Here is an 18,328-nt window from a genome sequence, read left to right as displayed (position 1 = left end):
CAAGCCCTTAAAATTTTTATGAGCAAAGAGCTGCAGATGTTGGAGGAAAATTCTTGCCTTTGGCTTTCTCACATGATTTCGTGTTTTATAAAACATACTGGGAAAGGTAAATAATGTTCCCCTTTAGCCTCGACGTTACTAACTCTTACATTTTGATTTTTTTTTTCAGTTCTGTTATGAGTTGCTAAAATCATGGTGAAATGTTGCTCCGCCATTGGATGTGCATCTCGCTGTTTGCCAAATTCCAAGTTGAAAGGACTGACATTTCATGTGTAAGAGGGCTGTAGTTAAGCCAAGTACTTTTGACTGTTATGAAAAGCCGACAGTTCTACTTCAGTCTTCAATTTTGAACTTTGGTTCTCAGGTCCCATCTAAATAGCCTTATTAAGTTTGAAGTGACCATGATATTTTGAAACTTCTATCATTTCGGTAAAAGTTGTATAGAGTACCAAGGTATCAGAAGCAAGTTAAAGTTCAATCTTGTTTACTTGTAGTTTACAACCTGAAGAGCCTTTACTCAAATATGTCATCTTTTCTATTTAGAAATAGATCAAGCATCGATTATAAGATGTAAATTACAAGTTCAGACCAAGTGTTCATTAGCTACATTGCAGATAAGTCTAGATAATTCTGATGTAATATTTTAGCATTCTCCTGACAGCCATAGGAGAGGAGTAATAGGGTTTAATAATAGTTTGTTTGCTAGGTTCATTTTGCTGCTTTTGTGCCAAGCACTGAGCTGTGTGCTAGAGAAATTCTGCTAGCTACTTTACTAACTATATGGAAATGAAAAATGAGTGTGACCTCCCTACTTTATTCCAAAATAAATTTGAATTCACTTGGAAAATTAGGAAAGAAATGATTATTGGCCTTCAGATCTCTCAAATTATTCTGATCTACAGAACTGCAGACCCTGTAGCCTTTTTCTGCATTCATTCACTGAGCATTTATAGACTTACTCTCTGCCAAATGCTGTGCTAAGCAGTGTTCTGATACTCACAGGAGAATGAAAGTACAGAAGATGCTACTCACTGAGGGTACACTGGATGTCACTTGAAACAGGAAAAGGCCCAAGCGATACTCCTTACCACCTATAAATGAAGAAAGCCCTTCGATTGTATATCTTACTACAAAGTGCTAAATATCCTTAAAAACTTTATGAGGATTTTTTTTTTTTTTTTTTTGCGGGTTTGGGGATAGAACCCAGAGGCATTTGACCTCCAAGCTACACCCCTCTGCCCAATTTTTTATTCTATATTTTGAAACAGGGTCTCACTGAGTTGCGGAGGGCCTCGCTAAGTAGCTGAGGCTGTTCGTAAGCCACGATCCTCCGGTCTCAGCCTCCCAAATGCTGGGATTACAAGCGTGCACCACTACACCCAGCTATGAGGACATTTTAAATAAAATCACCTGTCTGCAAAATGATTGTCTGAAAATTCTGAATATTAAAACTGAGTTACAGCCGGGCATGGTGGCACACACTTGTAATCCCCACGCTTGGGAGGCGGAAACAGGAGGATCACACAGGTTCAAAGCCAGCCTCACTGGCTTAAGAGACCCTGTTTCCAAATAAAATATTTTTTAAAAAATGGGTCTGGGAGTGTAGCCCAGAGTTAGAAGGGTTCCATCCCCAGTACCATCAAAAATAATTAATAAATAAATAAATAAATAAATAAATAAATAAATAAAACTGAGTTACAGCCCGGCGTGGTGGCACACACTTGTAATCCAAGCATTCGGGAGGCTGAGACCGGAGATCGCGGTTCACAGACAGCTTCAGCCACTTAGTGAGGCCCTTAACAACTTAGTGAGACCCTATTTCAAAAATAGAGACTAAAAATTAGGGCTGGGGGTGTAGCTCAGAGGTACAGTGCCCCTGCGTTTCATCCCCAGCACCGCAAACATAAATCAATCAATCAATAAATAAGTTATCCAAATAGCCAGAAAATCTGAATATTAAAACTTGAGTTATAAGCCAGGCATGGTGGCATACACCTATAATTCCAGTTCTTAGGAGGCTAAGACAGGAGGATTGCAGGTTCAGGGCCAGCCTAGCAACTTAATGGGACCCTGTTTCAAAATAAAAAATAAATAGAGCTGGGGGTGTATCTCAGAGGTAGAACACCCATTGGTTCAGTACCCAGTACCACAAAAAAAACTAAGTTACACAAATATGAATCATAATTTCCTGGGTATTATAATTCCCAAGAATTACAATAGCAATTATAACCAGCAATCTAGTTAAGGAATCAGTTGAGCCACAGTCATGTAAGAGAGTTTTAATTCAAATACACATCAACAGTGCTTGGTTTTTAAATACATTTTGTATTTTTTTTTCTTTTTTTTTAGGTTCCCCACAGATGAAAATATGAAAAGGAAATGGGTATTAGCAATGAAAAGACTTGATGTGAACGCTGCAGGCATCTGGGAGCCTAAAAAAGGAGATGTGTTGTGTTCAAGGCACTTTAAGAAGACAGATTTTGACAGAAGTGCTCCAAATATTAAACTGAAGCCTGGAGTCATCCCTTCTATCTTTGATTCTCCATATCACTTACAGGTTTGTTTCTGAGATGCCACTTACAGTCAGTACTCACTTTCTGTGATACTATCAAAGAACCTTCACCACTCTTGCCCACATTTTTATTGTTTGCTTATTGATTTGAAGTGAATTCTTTTGAGTTTTTAAATTTATACATGGCAGCTTCCACTTTCATAATGTTTAGGAAGAGTATTTCATCAGTAACCACTCATAAATATTGGTACATTACTAAGGTTTAGTAAAGTTGACCAACTTTAAGGGTTGACATAACTCAAGATTTGTGTCTTAAAAAATGGGTATCAACATAAGATTGTACTGAATTTTCATATCGGCAGTCCTCAAGACGTCAAGAGCAAAACTACTAACAAAAGCCGGGCGTGGTGGTGCACGCTTTTAATCCCAGCATTCCGGAGGCTGAGACCGGGAGGATTGCGGTTTGCTGACAGCCTCAGCTACTTAGTGAGGCCCTCCGCAACTCAGACCCTACTTCCAAATAAAAATACAAAACAGGGCAGGGGGTGTAGCTCGGAGGTCAAATGCCCCTGCGTTCCATCCCCAGACCCACACACAAAAAAAACTACTAACAGGACCAAAACATACGTCCAAGAGTAGTCACATACATACAAGTTTAAATCCTTGGGTAGGATGAAGAGGGAAAAGAACACTAGGAGAAAGAAAAGAGAGAAGAGGTCAGAGAAAGAAAATAGAAGGTTTGAATAAGTAAACTGGTTGAATTCTGGGTTTTCTCAGTGATAGTGCCATGAGTTAGCTGCCTTACCCTCACCCTCTCTCTTGACACATACCTGAGAATATATTTGCTTGCAAAAACCATGGACTGATTGGTTCCAATGTGCAATGTGGAAAATTCAAAGAGAGCCTTCATGAAGGTCTCTCCTTCCTAAGAGCTAAAAACTTGGCAGGTAATGCTGGGCATGGTGGCACATGCTTGTAATCCAGTGCTTGGGAGGCTGAGACAGGAGGATCGCACAGGTTCGAAGCCAGCCTCAGCTACTGAGTGAAGCGCTCAGCAACTTAGCGAGACCCTGCTTCCAATAAAATACGAAAATAGGCCTGGGAGTGTAAACTAGAGGTAGAAGGCCCTTGGGTTCCATCCCTAGTACCACAGGGAAAAAAAAAAAAAAAAAAATGAAGGTAGTCCAAAAGTACACCTGCTCCTGGTCAGCCCTGTAACTGATTGCTCATATTCAGTACTCAAGTGATTACATAGGGAATGCTTCACTTTCTTCCTTATTAATAAATGTACAATATTTTATGCACTTCCCTTTAAAGATTTTTTTTACCAGCAGTCTCTTCTAGCTGTAAAGAAGACTTTAAAAAATACGAGCATAATAAACCATAAATTGCTAATTTTCAAGAACTACTTCTTTATAACAAATTTTTCATTATAGGAATTTAAATGAAGAAGCAAAAAATAAAATAGATTACCCATATATCATACTATAAACACTCTCGATACATAGCTTTCCAGTTATTTGCATGTGTTTTATATAAATTCATGTATGTTTTTGTAGATAATCCTACAAAAGTAGGATTATGCTGTTCTTCATTTGATTTTTTGGTTTTTTATTTTTACATTTCTACAGTGCTTGCTGTGTTTCAGGCACTATTCTAAGCACTTTACATATAAACTCATTTAGTCCTTGAGACAAACATTTAAGGTAAATTCTCTTATCATTCTCATTTTGTCACTTGAGGAAATGGGATCCCAGACACCTGCACTGCCTTTCCCAGGCCACACAGCTTTTAAACAGCAGAGGTAAATTTGAACCCAGGTGTTTTGTTCCCAGAGTCCACTCTGAGCTACTACTCTCCATGATATTAAATATTTTTCCACAACAATCAGTTTCAAACTTTAGTCTACAAGAATTATTCAGAGAGTTTATTTAAAATACAGACTCCTCTGGATTGCACAGGTTTGGAGCCAGCCTTAGCTACTTAGTGAGGCTCTTAGCAACTTAGACCCTGTTTCCAAATAAAATTATACGCTGGGCATGGTGGCGCAAGCTTGTAATCCCCGCGCTTGGGAGGCTGAGACAGGAGGACCGCACAGGTTCAAAGCCAGACTCAGCTACTCAGTGAGGTTCTCAGCAACTTAGTGAGACCCTGTTTCCACATAAAATATAAAAAAGGTCTGGGAGTATAGCCTGGAGGTAGATAGCCTCTGAGTTCCACCTCCAGCACCACCAAAAAAAAAATTTTTTTTTTTTTTTGATGGTGCTGGGGATGGAACCCTTCTACCTCTGGGCTACACTCCCAGACCTATTTTATATTTTATTTGGAAACAGGGTCTCTTAAGCCAGCACAGCTGGCTTCGAACCTGCGTGATCCTCCTTTCTCTGCCTCCCAAGCGCAAGGATTACAAGCGTGCACCACCATGCCCAACCTATTTTTTTTTTTTTGGTGGCACTGGGGTTCCTGGAAGCCCTTCTACCTCCGGGCTACACTCCCAGACCTATTTTTACATTTTTTTTTTAATTTGGAAACAGGGTCTCCTAAGCCAGCGTGCGTGGCTGTCTTCAAACCTGCGCGTTCCTCCTGTCTCTGCCTCCCAAGCGGGGGGGATTACAAGTGTGCGCCACCACTCCCGGCAACCACCAAAAAAATTTTTTTTAATTAAAAAAAATTAAAATAAAATAAAATTATAAAAAAAAAGTCTGGGAGTATAGCCCGAAGGTAGAAAACCCCTGGCTTCCATCTCCGGTACTACCAAAAAAAAAAAGAAAAAAGAAAAAAAGAAAATACAGACTCCTCTGCTCCATTTCCAGAGAATTTGATTCAGTTAGTTTGGGTTAGAGTCTAGACATCAGTACTTTTTTATTTGTAGTGCCAGGGATTGAACCTAGGGGCATTCTACCTCTAGGTTACATCCCAGCCTTATTTTATTTTTTATTTTGAAATGGTCTCACTAAGTTGCAGAAGTCCTAGTGCTAAGTTGCTGAGATTGCTGTGAACCTGCAGTTCTGTCTCAGCCTCCCAAGTACTGGGATTACATGTGTGCATCACCTGCTGGTTAGACATCTGTACTTTTTAACAGGTACTTTATGTGATTTTGCTACAGGTTATAGATCACATGTTTAATAGAAATCTATATAGAACTTTTTTATTAAGTATATGCATGTACATGATAGTACATGAGTACCATCATAGGTATTTAGATGGGTGAATTTTCAAAAGTGAATACACTCTGCTCAGACCAAGATATAAAACATTGCCAATGCTCCAGAAGCCTCCATCATGGTGTTTTCCATTTACTATCCCCTCAAAGGTAACTACTGTCCTCACTTCTATCACTATCAGTTATATAAATGGGAGTTCTACCTACAGTATGTGCTCAGGCTTCTTCAGCTCAACATTTTATATGATTCACCCATGTAGCATGTGGCTACTGTCCATTTATTTTCTTTACAGTATTTCATTATTTTAATAAACCAGTTTCTTCGTTTTGCTCTTGATAAGTATTTGCTATTCATTTTGATGCTATTATAAATGAAACAGCTGTGAACATTTTTACCATGTTTTTTGGTGCACGTATATACAAATAGGAATTCCTGGGTCTTAGGATATATATGTTCAGTTTGAATAGGTATTGCCATAGTTTTCCAAAGTGGTTTTTCAAATTTTAGTCCTACCCACCCTCAGCATGCTAAAGCTTTTTTGGTCTACATTCTTACGAGCAGTGGTGGTGTCCATTTTATAGCTCATTTTTAACGACCATATAGAGGTAATCCCACATATGAACAATGGTTTATGTAATCAGTCCTCAGTATTATGTTTAGGATTCCTCTAACAACCAGGGAAGGAATATTCTTGTGGCTAAATCTTCATTCATATCTTTATTTCCTTGAAATAAGCCTAAACATTTTTGCTGAGTCAAAGATTATACAGAGTTTTAAAGCTTTGCTTTAGATGTCGCTCTCCCAGAGACTCACTAGGAAGCTTGTACCAACCTACTCTCACACTGGCTATACATAAACCTATCTACCCACTCTATTCTTTGGGATAAGTTGATTTCTTCACCTTTGCTAAAATTGTTAGGCAAACAAAAAAAAATATCATCTTATTGTTTTAATTCATCTTTGAATACTAATGAGTTTCTACATTTTATGTATTCATTGTATATTTTTTTCTTAGTCTGATTTTACTATTTTATGACTTCATTGTTTTTTTAATTAATTCACATTTATTTATTTATTTTATTTTTTGCGGGTCTGGGGATGGAACCCAGGGGCATTCGACCTCTGAGCTACACACACTGCCCTAGTTTTTATTCTTTAATCTGAAATAGGTCTCACTAAATTGCAGAGGGCCTAAGTAGCTGAGGCTGTCTGCGAACCGCGATCCTCCGGCATCAGCCTCCCGAATGCTAGGATCACAAGCGTGAGCCGCCACACCCGGCTTTTCACCTTTATTTTAGAACATTTGTATTTGTATTGTTACTTAGGTCCTCTTTTATGCTTATCTTTTTCTAAGCTGTTTTTTGAAAACATACTAACAATTTCAATCTAACTGCCATCTGCTCTATGTTTACGTTTTGTTATTTGTCTTTAGTTCTGGTTATGGCATTGATTAATTTTGTTTTATATTTTTTCAAATTCAGACTTTTTTACATAGACAAGTATATATATTTTCTTGTACCATATAACCTTATTTAGCTTTCTCCCCTTTAAGATGATATAAATATTCCTGTTCTTTTTGCAGTTCCTCGTGATTGTCATGTTTATGTAAATTATCTGTGTAGAATTTCATCTATCTTCAAGCTATACCCCAACCCTATTTTTTATTCTTTATTTTGAAACAGGGTCTCACTGAGTTGCAAAGGGTCTTGCTAAGTAGCTAAGGCTGTCTCCAAACTGCAATCCTTCTGTCTCAGCCTCCCAATTGCTGTGATTACAAGCGTGCACCACCACGCCTGGCCTAAATTTACTGACTTCTAAAAGCAATTCCCGTGAAAAGAAATGTGGTACCTGTTAAGTTTTTTAGGTGCAATAAAAAAGGCAAGAGAGACCAGTGTGCCAAAAAGAATTTTAAGACGGTCTTCTCTCGGGGATAGGAGCTGGATCCTCCTAAAGACCTCTGAGTTCCTCCGCCGCAGGAAAGGAAATGCCCTTCCTTTTAAAGTTTATATCTTGTGGATGGGGCTATGCGTGGAAACTCTGCCCCTCGCAATATCGCCTGTCTCACGATATCACCCAGCAGAGTCTCGTCCTTTTCTAAGGTCCCGGCCCGGCGGGGAGGGACCCAACCTGTCATCCCGGCCTTTTGGTGATAATGGGTGGAGATTCGAATCTTAAACTACTTCCTGCTCTCAAGGGACGTCTCAAGGGGGCCCCTCGGCCAGGAGAGGTTGGGTCCTCTAGAAGTGGGCAAGTGGGAGTATGGCTGCAGCGTGAGTTGGAGGTTACCCTGGACAGCTTGGTGATGTGTGCTCGAGGAGACTTTAGCAGATGAGGCATTATGACAGTATGGCATCTGAAGAGGGAGAGCACCATAGTATGTGAACAAGTGGATCTGATAAATAAAACATCAAAGAGAATTATGCTGAGAAAAATGAAGCTTAGTAGGCCCCAACACTGTGCAAGAGAATTTGTCACGGGACTGTCGTAATGGAACTCTTTTTAGCCGGGTAAGATGATGCCAGTTGGGGTCCCCCAGCCGTTTACCCAACCTGTCAGTACCAATTTTACTACACAGATTAAGAAAAGTTAAAATATCTCAATGATTGTTACTAATTGTTGTTAACAGGAGAAAAGAGAAACTCTTCATTGTAGAAAAAACTTCACCCTCAAAACCCTTCCAGTCACAAACCACAATCACCAGCTTGTTGGTGCTTCCTCGTGTATTGAAGAATTCCAATCCCAGTTCATTTTTGTAAGTAAAATTACTTACTGAACTAGTTTTAACACTTTTAAGATGAACATGTCCTCTCCATTAGGATCAAACTTCAAATCCTAGCAAAAAATACAAAGATTTTAAGAGTTGAGATTTTTTAAAATATTTAACATCTCCAAATAAATCAACTCGCAGGTCATTGTCATATATATGTGTGTGTGTGTGAGTGCGCACGCACAATATAGACGTAGTTCATCTTTTGGTTACATATTTAAAGAATGTGTTCACAGGATCACAGGATGTTTATACCAAGAAAATAATCAATTTGTCCCTTTTAAGTATTGTGTTTTCTATTTGGAAATAAAAGTAGCTATGTCTTTAGGTTTTCTTGACTAGTCATACAGGCTATTCAAACTGACATTTGTTATTCATCTGTTGCTTCTTCATGTTAAGGCCACAATTAGTCTTTAAATCTATTTTACTATAGCTTTTTTTTTTTTTTTTTTTTTTTGGTACTGGGGATGGAACCCAGGAGCATTCTATCATTGAGAGACACCTCCAGCCCTATTTTTTATTCTTTATTTTGAAACAGGGTCTCACTGAGATCTTCCTGTCTCAGCCTCCCAAATGCTGGGATTACAAGTGTGCACCACCATGCCTGGCTTTATAGCTTTTTGTGTGTGCGTGTGTGTTGGTACTAAGGATGGAACCCAGGGCCTTCTACCTCTGGGCTATACCCCCAGGCCTTTTTTTTTTTTTTTTTTTAAACATGGTCTCACTAAGTTGTTAAGAGCCTCACTAAGTTTTAGCTGAGGCTGGCCTTGTACCTGTGATCCTCCTGTCTCAGCCTCCCAAGTACTGGGATTACAAACATGCGCCACCACCCCCGGTTTACTCTAACTTATAATAATTCCTAAAATGAGGCAGCATTAGTCCTCCCACTTTGTTTTTTCAAAGGGTTTTTTTTTTTTTTTTTTGCCTATTATAGGTTCCTCTTTAGGCATATGTATGTGAATTTCAGCATCCCTTTGTAATTTGTTTGTTTGTTTTGTTTTGTTTTGGTGGTACTGGGGATGGAACCCTTCTACCTCCAGGCTACACTCCCAGACCTATTTTATATTTTATTTGGAAACAGGGTCTCTTAAGCCAGCGCGGCTGGCTTCAAACCTGAGCGATCCTCCTGTCTCCGCCTCCCAAGCGCGGGGATTACAAGTGTGCGCCACTACGCCCAGCTCACTTGTAAATTTTTACCAGAAAAATCTGCCAAAGTTTTGACTAGTTTTTTTTAAGCCAAAAAATCCATTTGGAAAGAATTAACACCTTAATGAGAGTAAGTCTGTCAACACATCAACTTATAATGTCTCCATTTATGTAGGTATAATTTCTCTCAGCATTGCTTTATTGTTTTCTGCACACAAATATTTCACTTTGTCAGGTTTATCTTTTGGTATTTTGTATGATTAGAGCTATTATAATGGCATTTTGTTTGCTGCTAGAATATGAAAATGCAATGTATTTTTATATATTGAACTTATATCTGGCACACTTTTCAACTCACATAGTAAATTTTTTTGTAGAGGTCATCAGATTTTCTACATAAATTGTCATGTGCTCTATGATTAAAGATAGTTTTAATTTTTCCTAATATGGATACCTTTCATTGCTTTCTTTATTAAATTTTTTATTGGTGCATTGTAATCATACATCTAATGGAGTACAAGATGGTAGAGGCATGTATGCACACATCAATCATTTAGCCCTTCCCCAATTCCCTCTCCCTCCCCTCTTTCTCATGTTTGGCTTACTGATTGACTTTGATATATTTAGAAATGTACATCAGGTACATTAGAGAATTTCCCCTTCCCCTTCCAGTCCCCCTCAGGTCACCTTATTTGCTCATCTATGGTTTATCCTTCATCTAGAGTTCTTTCTCTGACCCATATTCTCCCTAGCTTCTGCATATTACGGAGATCATCCAGTTTCTTACTTTTTGTGACTGACTCATCTCACTTAGCATAATGTCCTCCAGTTCCATCCATTTCCCTGTAAATGACATAATTGTTTTTTCTTTATGGCTGAGTAAAATTCCATTGTGTACATATCCCATAGTTCTGTGATCCATTCATCTCTTGATGGACATCTTGGCTGGTTTCATAGTTTGAAAATTGTGACTTGTATGACTATAAACATAGATACACATGCATTAGTTTGGTAGTTTGGTTTCCATTCTTTTGGGTAGATACCCAGAAGTGGTGTTGCTGGATTATATGGTAGGTTCGTTCCTATTCTTCTGAGCATTCTCCATAGTGTTTTCCAAAGTGGTTGCACTAATTTTCAATCCCACCATCAATGAATTAAGAGTTCCCACTTCTCTACATCTTCACCAACATTTGTTGTTTGTGTTTTGAATGGTTGCCAGTCTAGTTGGAGTTAGGTGAAATCTCAGGGTAGGTTTGATTTGCATCTCTCGTTATTTTTTATTTTTTGTGACACTGGGGATCAAACTCAGGAGCATTCTACCTCAGAGCTGTACTCCCAGGCATATTTGATTTTTTATTTTGAAACAGGGTGTCACTATGTTGCTGCAAGCCTGGCTAAGATGCTGAGGCTGGTCTTTTTTTTTTTTTTTTTTTTTTGTGGTACTGGGGATGGAACCTCCAGGCTACACTCCCAGATACTATTTAATACTTTATTTGGAAACAGGGTCTCACTGCGTTGCTGAGAGCCTCACTAAGTAGCTGAGGCTGGCTGCGAACCTGTGCGATCCTCCTGTCTCAGCCTCCCAAGCGCTGGGATTACAGGCGTGCGCCACCACGCCCGACGTTAGTCTTGAACATACTGTCCTTTCTCAGTCTCCCAAGTACTGGGATTGCAGGTGTACACCACACCCAGCTCTTTCATTTTTTGTGTGTGGGTCTGGGGATGGAATCCAGGGGCATTCGACCTCCGGGCTACACCCCCTGCCCTATTTTTTATTCTTTTTATTTTGAAACTGGGTCTCACTGAGTTGCAGAAGGCATTACTAAGTAACTGAGGCTGGCCTCACTAAGTAGCTGAGGCTGTCTACAAACCATGATCCTCCTGTCTCCTGAATGCTGGGATTACAAGCATGCGCCACCACACCCCGGCTTCTTTCATTTCTTTTTCTTGTTTTACTGTATCTGCCGGTTCAGCATGGGTTCTCCCTCCTTGCCCTGAGGCCTGCAAACTGGGAGGCAAGAGCCTGGGGCAGTCAGAGGGCTGCCTTCCATGCCTGATAACCATTATCTTCAAAATGATGTTTTACATCTTTTGTCTGTGCATTGTTTCTTCTGGGTAAAAATCAGCCCACTCTGTTACTTTCTCAGGGCTAGAAACAAAAGAGTCAGATTAATAACTTAATTATTAATCTTATTAAGCAACAGCTTTTGAAAAACATTACAGTACCTTTACATCTCAGTGATATTTTCCAATTTTCAAATGAAATGAAAAAAATCCCAGCAAACTTAAGCATAATCATAATAAATACTAAGAAGACTTAAATTTTATCTTATTTATTTATTTATTTTGGTACTAGAGTTTGAACCCAGGGATAATCTACCTCTAAGTTACGCCCCCAGTTCTATTTTATTTTATTTGGAAACAGTCTCACTAAGTTGCTGAGGGCCTTGCTAAGTTGCTGAGACTAGCCTTGAACCTATGATTCTCCTGTCTCAGCCTCCCAAGTACTGAGATTACAGGCCTGTCCCACCACACTAGGCTGTCTTTTTAAAATTCTAAAACCAGAGTCCTCTCTACAGCCCTACCCCCCAGCCTTGAGGACCTGCTGCATGCAATCCTCATGAGTTTTTCACAAAGTAAAATATTCACCAAAATGAAGTAACTCAGTTAAAAATTTAACCATTTGTATTTGATAAAGGTTAAGTTTATTCTCAGTGCTTCACTTAACTAATGAAAGCTATGTAGTAGTTGCAAGGGTCATGATGTTCATGACAGATAACAAACCCCCAGATGAGAACTGCTTCCCATCCATAATGTTCTGTGTTCATATATACCTAGCCATAGAAAAAACAGCACTTGAGGCACGCTAAATATCCCATCCACCTCCATTCTCTTCCTGTATTCTTTAAGCTTCTAAATATTACCAGCTTCAAAATCTCTAAGCATCATAAGTGAAGAAATAACTGGAGCCTAGTAATAAGCTTTCATCTAACTACTTCTCTGTCTGATTTAATATCTTGGTGTTTATGTTTTTAGGAGCATAGCTACAGTGTAATGGACAGTCCAAAGAAACTTAAGCATAAATTAGATCATGTGATCAGCGAGCTAGAGGATACCAAGGAAAGCCTACGGAATGTGTTAGACCGAGAAAAACATTTCCAAAAATCATTGAGGAAGACAATCAGGGAATTAAAGGACGAATGTCTGATCAGTCAAGAAACAGCAAATAGACTGGACGCTTTCTGTTGGGAGTGTTGTCAGGAGAGCATAGAGTGAGACTCTCTCATGAAGTAGTTTCATGTTATGTTCTTAACTAAAATTGACATTGATTCAACTTTTTTAGAAAATAATTCTCATGTACCATTACTAGATAACACCCATCATTGGAAGTACCTCTTTGGATCCTCTGGAGCTTTATACATTATAGTTGTTGTCCAAAGACTTGAAGATGTGCAAAAATATGTGGTATTTATCATGTTTTTTTGTGACTTGTGATAATTATGTCTTTATAGACCTAAACTAGTGCGAGGTCACTATTGTAAGATGTTCAAACCTCAAGAAAGTTCCACAAAAATAAGGAAATATCAAATTAGCTAACTAAGCTATATAGTGGTAGGAACTGGATACTTCAGCAGCATCAGATTTTTGGCTACAAACACCTTATATATATGCTTTATGGTAAGTACATTGAATTTTATTTTAATTGTATTTTACTATAAAGCAGAATTTGTTTATAATACACATCCATCTTGGATCCAACCCTAGGTGTTTTAGTTACTAATAATACTAAAGGATCTTTTCAAGGCTGCCTAAGGCACTGGCCTGGAAAATTACACATGGTAAAAATTGGTTGACTTTTAAATATAAGCACCAATTTAAGAAAACTCTTCACAAGGTCTCCATTTCTCAGCACAGTATATCATTACTCCTCATAAGGGCACTTGGATGTGAAACAAAAAGGAGGTCATGATTTTGATTTTTAAATGGTTAGTTGCACTAACAACATTTTATCAAAATCTAAATGTCAGAACTAGCTGAATACTTGTAATGCTGCTTTGTATTTTATAGAAACTGATATTGCTGGCATTTTTTAAAATATAGAAGAAACCATTTAAAATTAGTAAATATGCTAATTAAAATTAGCATAATAAAATTAGTAAATATCTTCCTATAAAATAGGAATTAGGAGGGTACTGTTCAAAGGCTTTTAGAGAAATAGTATGTAAAGCAGTAGTTTTAGAATAGATTCTTACCAAATATACAAAAGAATAGCTGTTAGCTATTTTCTGATTCAAGCATCAGAAATTTAGCTTCTCTCCTAATTTCTTACTAAAACAACTGGAATTAAGACTCACAAATACTGTGGATTCGAATAAAAACTACTGGCCACAGTCACACTGTCCTTTGAAGCAGATGTATATAGATGATCCTTACCCAGAAGTCTGTGCTGTAGTAAACATTCAAGTATCAGTTGTCATTGTGTTAAAGAGAAATGAACTGTGTTTTGTACTAATTTGTTCATGTACTTTTATTTCTGTTATATTACTATCAATAAGGATATGGTCACTTGATTTTTTTGTATTTAAGAATTTTCTGCGTCTTAATGCATGTTGCACTTTTATGTAGAATTCCAAACTTCCCTCTAAGTGAGATTTTTACCCACATTTGCAAGATAAGCATTATGCTAAGAGGAAATCACTGAATTTCTATCTTTTTACTCCTTTAAAAAAATTGTTCATTAAGTACCCATTTAAGTACCCATTATTTATATCAGTTGTTTAATTTTGAATCCATAATGGGCACTCTAATGAAAGTTTTGGGTATCATCTTAGGTATGAAGACATTTTGATAAAGGTAGAAAATTTTTTCTTCATCTTATTTGAACATATAAAGTGAAGTCAGATAGACAAAAAGGAAAGTAAAAATCTAAACACAGTATCTCCAGATTCTACACTCTACTAGTTGCTTAGAATAAGTCTGGAAATTTTTCCCAAAAATAAAGGCCCACACTCCACTTGCCACAGGTCACTTTTGTTACTTGTGTTCAAGTGAACACAGTCCTTTTCTTTTTCATTAGACAAAGCATCACTGCGAAATAAATGACTGTGAATAAAATATCACCATCATTAAGGACCCAGAGCTGCCTACTTGCTCTTTATTCTTATGGACAAATGGTTACCAATAGAAATATGACATAAAAAATAGGTCCTCACCACCTGCCACTCAAAAGAAATGCCTGAACACAGTGTATACCTCAGTCCTCTCTCCCAAACATTCCAGCCCCATTCTTTCCAGGAAGAGCATCCCTCATCCAGAGGTCTTTCAGGCAGCCAGTGCTGGCAAGGCTTCCAGTTTGCTTTTAAAGGTCATAGGCTTCTGGATCCGGAACACACCAATACTGCAATTCTACATTAGTACCAAATCAGGTACGAAGGACTTAATGTGGCATTTTTCTTCATATCAAGTTTAAATTTCTGAAAATAGACGTTGGTTACTAAAGATAATTATACCATAGTCTTTAACTTGATAAAAGATGAACCTATTAAATATATATTTAGTTAGTTTTAATAAAAACTTAAAATTCTTACAGAAATAATTGAGGAGTGAAAATCCATTATTTATTTGAAAAATAAAATATTTTCTCTAGTAATGTGTCATGTGATTCTTATACATTGTTATTCAATAGAATGGGTAGAGAAAAATGAAGAGTACATATACATGGGTTTTACTTTCATTTCTTCTGCATCTTTTATATCCACAATACTCTAATATTGTTCACCCAGGTTAGATAACCAAAATGGCTGTCTTGGGTCAGACCACAATATGAAATAGCCATAACAGCCCCATCCTACACTGGGCCTCTCTTAAAACTGGCAGCCTCTCCTGCTACCCAGTATATAGGGAATAACAATATTTCTAAGTGTGAAATATGCTGCCATCAAAACTCAGAGAGACTTAGGAAGCATCGTGCTTATGTCTTTATAGTAGGGTGTGCAAGTTGTAATAATTTGTCTTTTACTTTAAAAGGGAAGGATGTCCTAGTATGTGCCAGATCATTGGACACACCTCTCCCAAAATTTTACTCATATTGAAGGCCCCTGAATTTTGTAGGTTTTTGTTTTGTTTCAGTTTTGTGGTGCTGAGGATTGAACCCAGGAGCATTCTACCTCTATACCCCTAGCCTTATTTTACTTTTTATTTTGAAATGGTCTCCCTAAGTTGTGGAGTGCCCTGCTAAATTGCTGAGGCTGGCCTTGAACCTGCAGTCCTCTTGTCTCAGCATGCACACCATATCCAGCTCTGATTTTGTAGGTTTTTCTCTCCCCTTTTAGAGCACATGTGCTTTATCAAGGCCTCCATTTTACTAGTCACTTTTCGCTCATCTCCATGAATTAACATAATCAATATAATAAACTGTAAATTTTTTTAAATTCCACTGGAGCTGGGGGTGGCAGCGCATGCATTCAGCATGCTGAGACTGGAGGATCGCAGTTTGTGGATGGCCTCAGCTACTTAGCAAGGCCCTTCACAACTCAGTGAGACCCTGTTTCAAAAACAAAAAGACCACCAGGTGTGGTGGCGCACACTTATAATCCCAGTACTTGGGAAGCTGATGAGACAGGAGGATCGCAAAGGTTTGAAGCCGGACTCAGATACTTAGGTTCTCAGTGAGGTCTCTTAGTGAGACCCTGTTTCCTAATAAAACATAAAGTAGGTCTGGGAATATAGCCTGGAGGTAGAAAAGCCCCTGGATTCCATTCCCAGTACCACAAAAATACATAAAGACTAAAAAATAGGGCTGGAGGTGTTGCTCAGAGGTAGATTGCCCAAGAGTTCCATCCCTAGTACTGTAAAAAAAAAAAAAAAAAAAAAAGTCTGTCTGGTCTCTCATTTTCTGAACTGGGGATTGAACCCGAGGCATTCTTCCTTTGAGCCCCCAGCCCTATTTTTTATTCTTTATTTTGAAACAGGGTCTCAAAAAGTTGTGGAGGGCCCAAGTAGCTGAGGCTGTCCTTGAACCAGCAGTCCTCCTGTCTCAATCTCCCAAGTACTGGGATTACAAGCATGTACCACCACGCCCAGCTCTTGATTTTATTGCAACAGAAGCAATACCATTAACATAGCCTTGAGGTGAGGTTTATGTTTGCTGGTGTTCCTTCCATGTGAATGTAAACTGTTTCTGATCCTTTTATAGGTATAGAAAAGCATGTACCCATCAGAGCAATGGTTGCCTAACATTTACCTATAGCCATGTTCATCTGCAACAAAGTTATCACAATGTTGTAACAGCTAAAGTCAGGGCTATTGCTAGCTGTGTAGCCTGGCAACATTTTATACCACTATAAAGTTTACTTTTTAGCCAGGCATGGTGGTGCACGCTTGTAATCCCAGTGCTTGGGAGGCTGAGACAGGAGGATCGCACAGGTTTGAAGCCAGCCTCAGCTACTTAGTAAGGCTCTCAGCAACTTAGTGAGACCCTGTTCCCAAATAAAGTATAAAATAGGTCTGGGAGTATAGCCTGAGGTATAAAAGCCCCTGGGTTCCACCCCCAGTACCACAAAAATAAATAAATAAATAAGTAAATAAATAAATAAATAAAATTTACTTTTAAAATACATACCAGTACTCTTTATTTTTATTAAAATTGTATGTTGGGAACACTTACTTGCAAGTCTGTAGCTGAATGCCTGTCTCCACAAGGCGCTCATCACTAAGTATCTGTGGCTAGAATCTTGCTCCCCCATACAGATGGCCCAAATTTTTAAAAGATAAAAGAGATCATCTTTTATTAAGATGATCTCTTAATAAAACCACATTTTAAAAAGCACAGGGCCCAAATCTGAGTCAGATATGATGTTACCTATCAAATGTTTAAGTTCTGCCACAAAGACCTGGGAAGTTTACTGTTGGGCACAAATCTGTCGGGAATTCCTTTGTTGTCAATAGACCACAAACCACAGCTAAGGTCAAAGATTTATCAAGTGACTTGATACGCTGAGACAGCATTCCTGCAAGTTGCCTGTAAACTTTCGGAACTGGGCCAGAAAGAGAAAATCAGGTGTTAAGATCCCAAGAGTCCTTTCTCAGAGTAGTCACACAAAACATTTCATGCCTGTAGCATCAAGTTGTGACTGTATTATGAAATGTGCCAGGGAAGCTCATTAAAGATCAGTGTCCAATGTTTTATGGGGGTGTGGAGGCTGGCCATATAAACAGCCTTTACCTAAAACACACCCAAATTTAAGGTTCCCAGAAGAAAAGGTGTTCAGCATAAACTACATGCTGCCGTCAAAAAGAGGCACAGTGAGCCATCTTATCTAAGCTTGGGAATCTAACCCTCCCCAAATCCAAGTTCTCAGATGAAAGCTAAGAAAAATCTTTGCAACCCTGCAGGCCTAAGGAGTGTCCGGCTTTCTATGTTGCTGTTTCTATGCAGCCTCTTTTTTCCATGCTGTCCTTGTTTCAGTTTTCTGTGGGTTGGTTAAGGGATACAGGAGTGGTAATGGCACTCATCCTATCTCCACTTAATTAGTCATTCTGGCCCCTGCAAAATTCACACTAATCCTGCAAGATGACAGTGGACTGAGGGAAAATTATGAACTCGGGACTTGGAAGGTCTTTCTTGTCTTCTAGAGTGGATAGATCTGCTGCTTGTATCCAACCACTTTCCCCGGTGAAATGTGGAAATCTTTCTAGACATTACCTCCATGGTTTAGAAGAAAAAAGACTGCTTTTCTT

At 38.5% G+C, this 18,328-nt stretch overlaps 1 protein-coding gene across 2 annotated transcripts; it reads left to right on the top strand.

The window, feature by feature from the left end:
- Positions 1-192: 192 nt before the first annotated feature.
- THAP6 (THAP domain containing 6) lies at positions 193-12,865 on the top strand (the record flags this gene model as incomplete). Of its 2 annotated transcripts, XM_080697564.1 has the most annotated exons (4): positions 193-272; positions 2,350-2,557; positions 8,303-8,428; positions 12,626-12,865. In XM_080697564.1, the coding sequence occupies 4 exons, from the start codon at positions 193-195 to the stop codon at positions 12,863-12,865; spliced, it is 654 nt and encodes a 217-aa protein (XP_080553690.1). The 2 variants fall into 2 exon arrangements, with proteins under 2 accessions (XP_080553690.1, XP_080553691.1); XM_080697565.1 differs by lacking the exon at positions 8,303-8,428.
- Between the last annotated feature and the right edge of the window lie 5,463 nt (positions 12,866-18,328).

Source organism: Muscardinus avellanarius (assembly GCF_963383645.1).
Source record: "Muscardinus avellanarius genome assembly, chromosome: 6".
Lineage (NCBI taxonomy): Eukaryota > Metazoa > Chordata > Mammalia > Rodentia > Gliridae > Muscardinus > Muscardinus avellanarius.
This window is presented reverse-complemented; position numbering and strand designations above follow the sequence as displayed.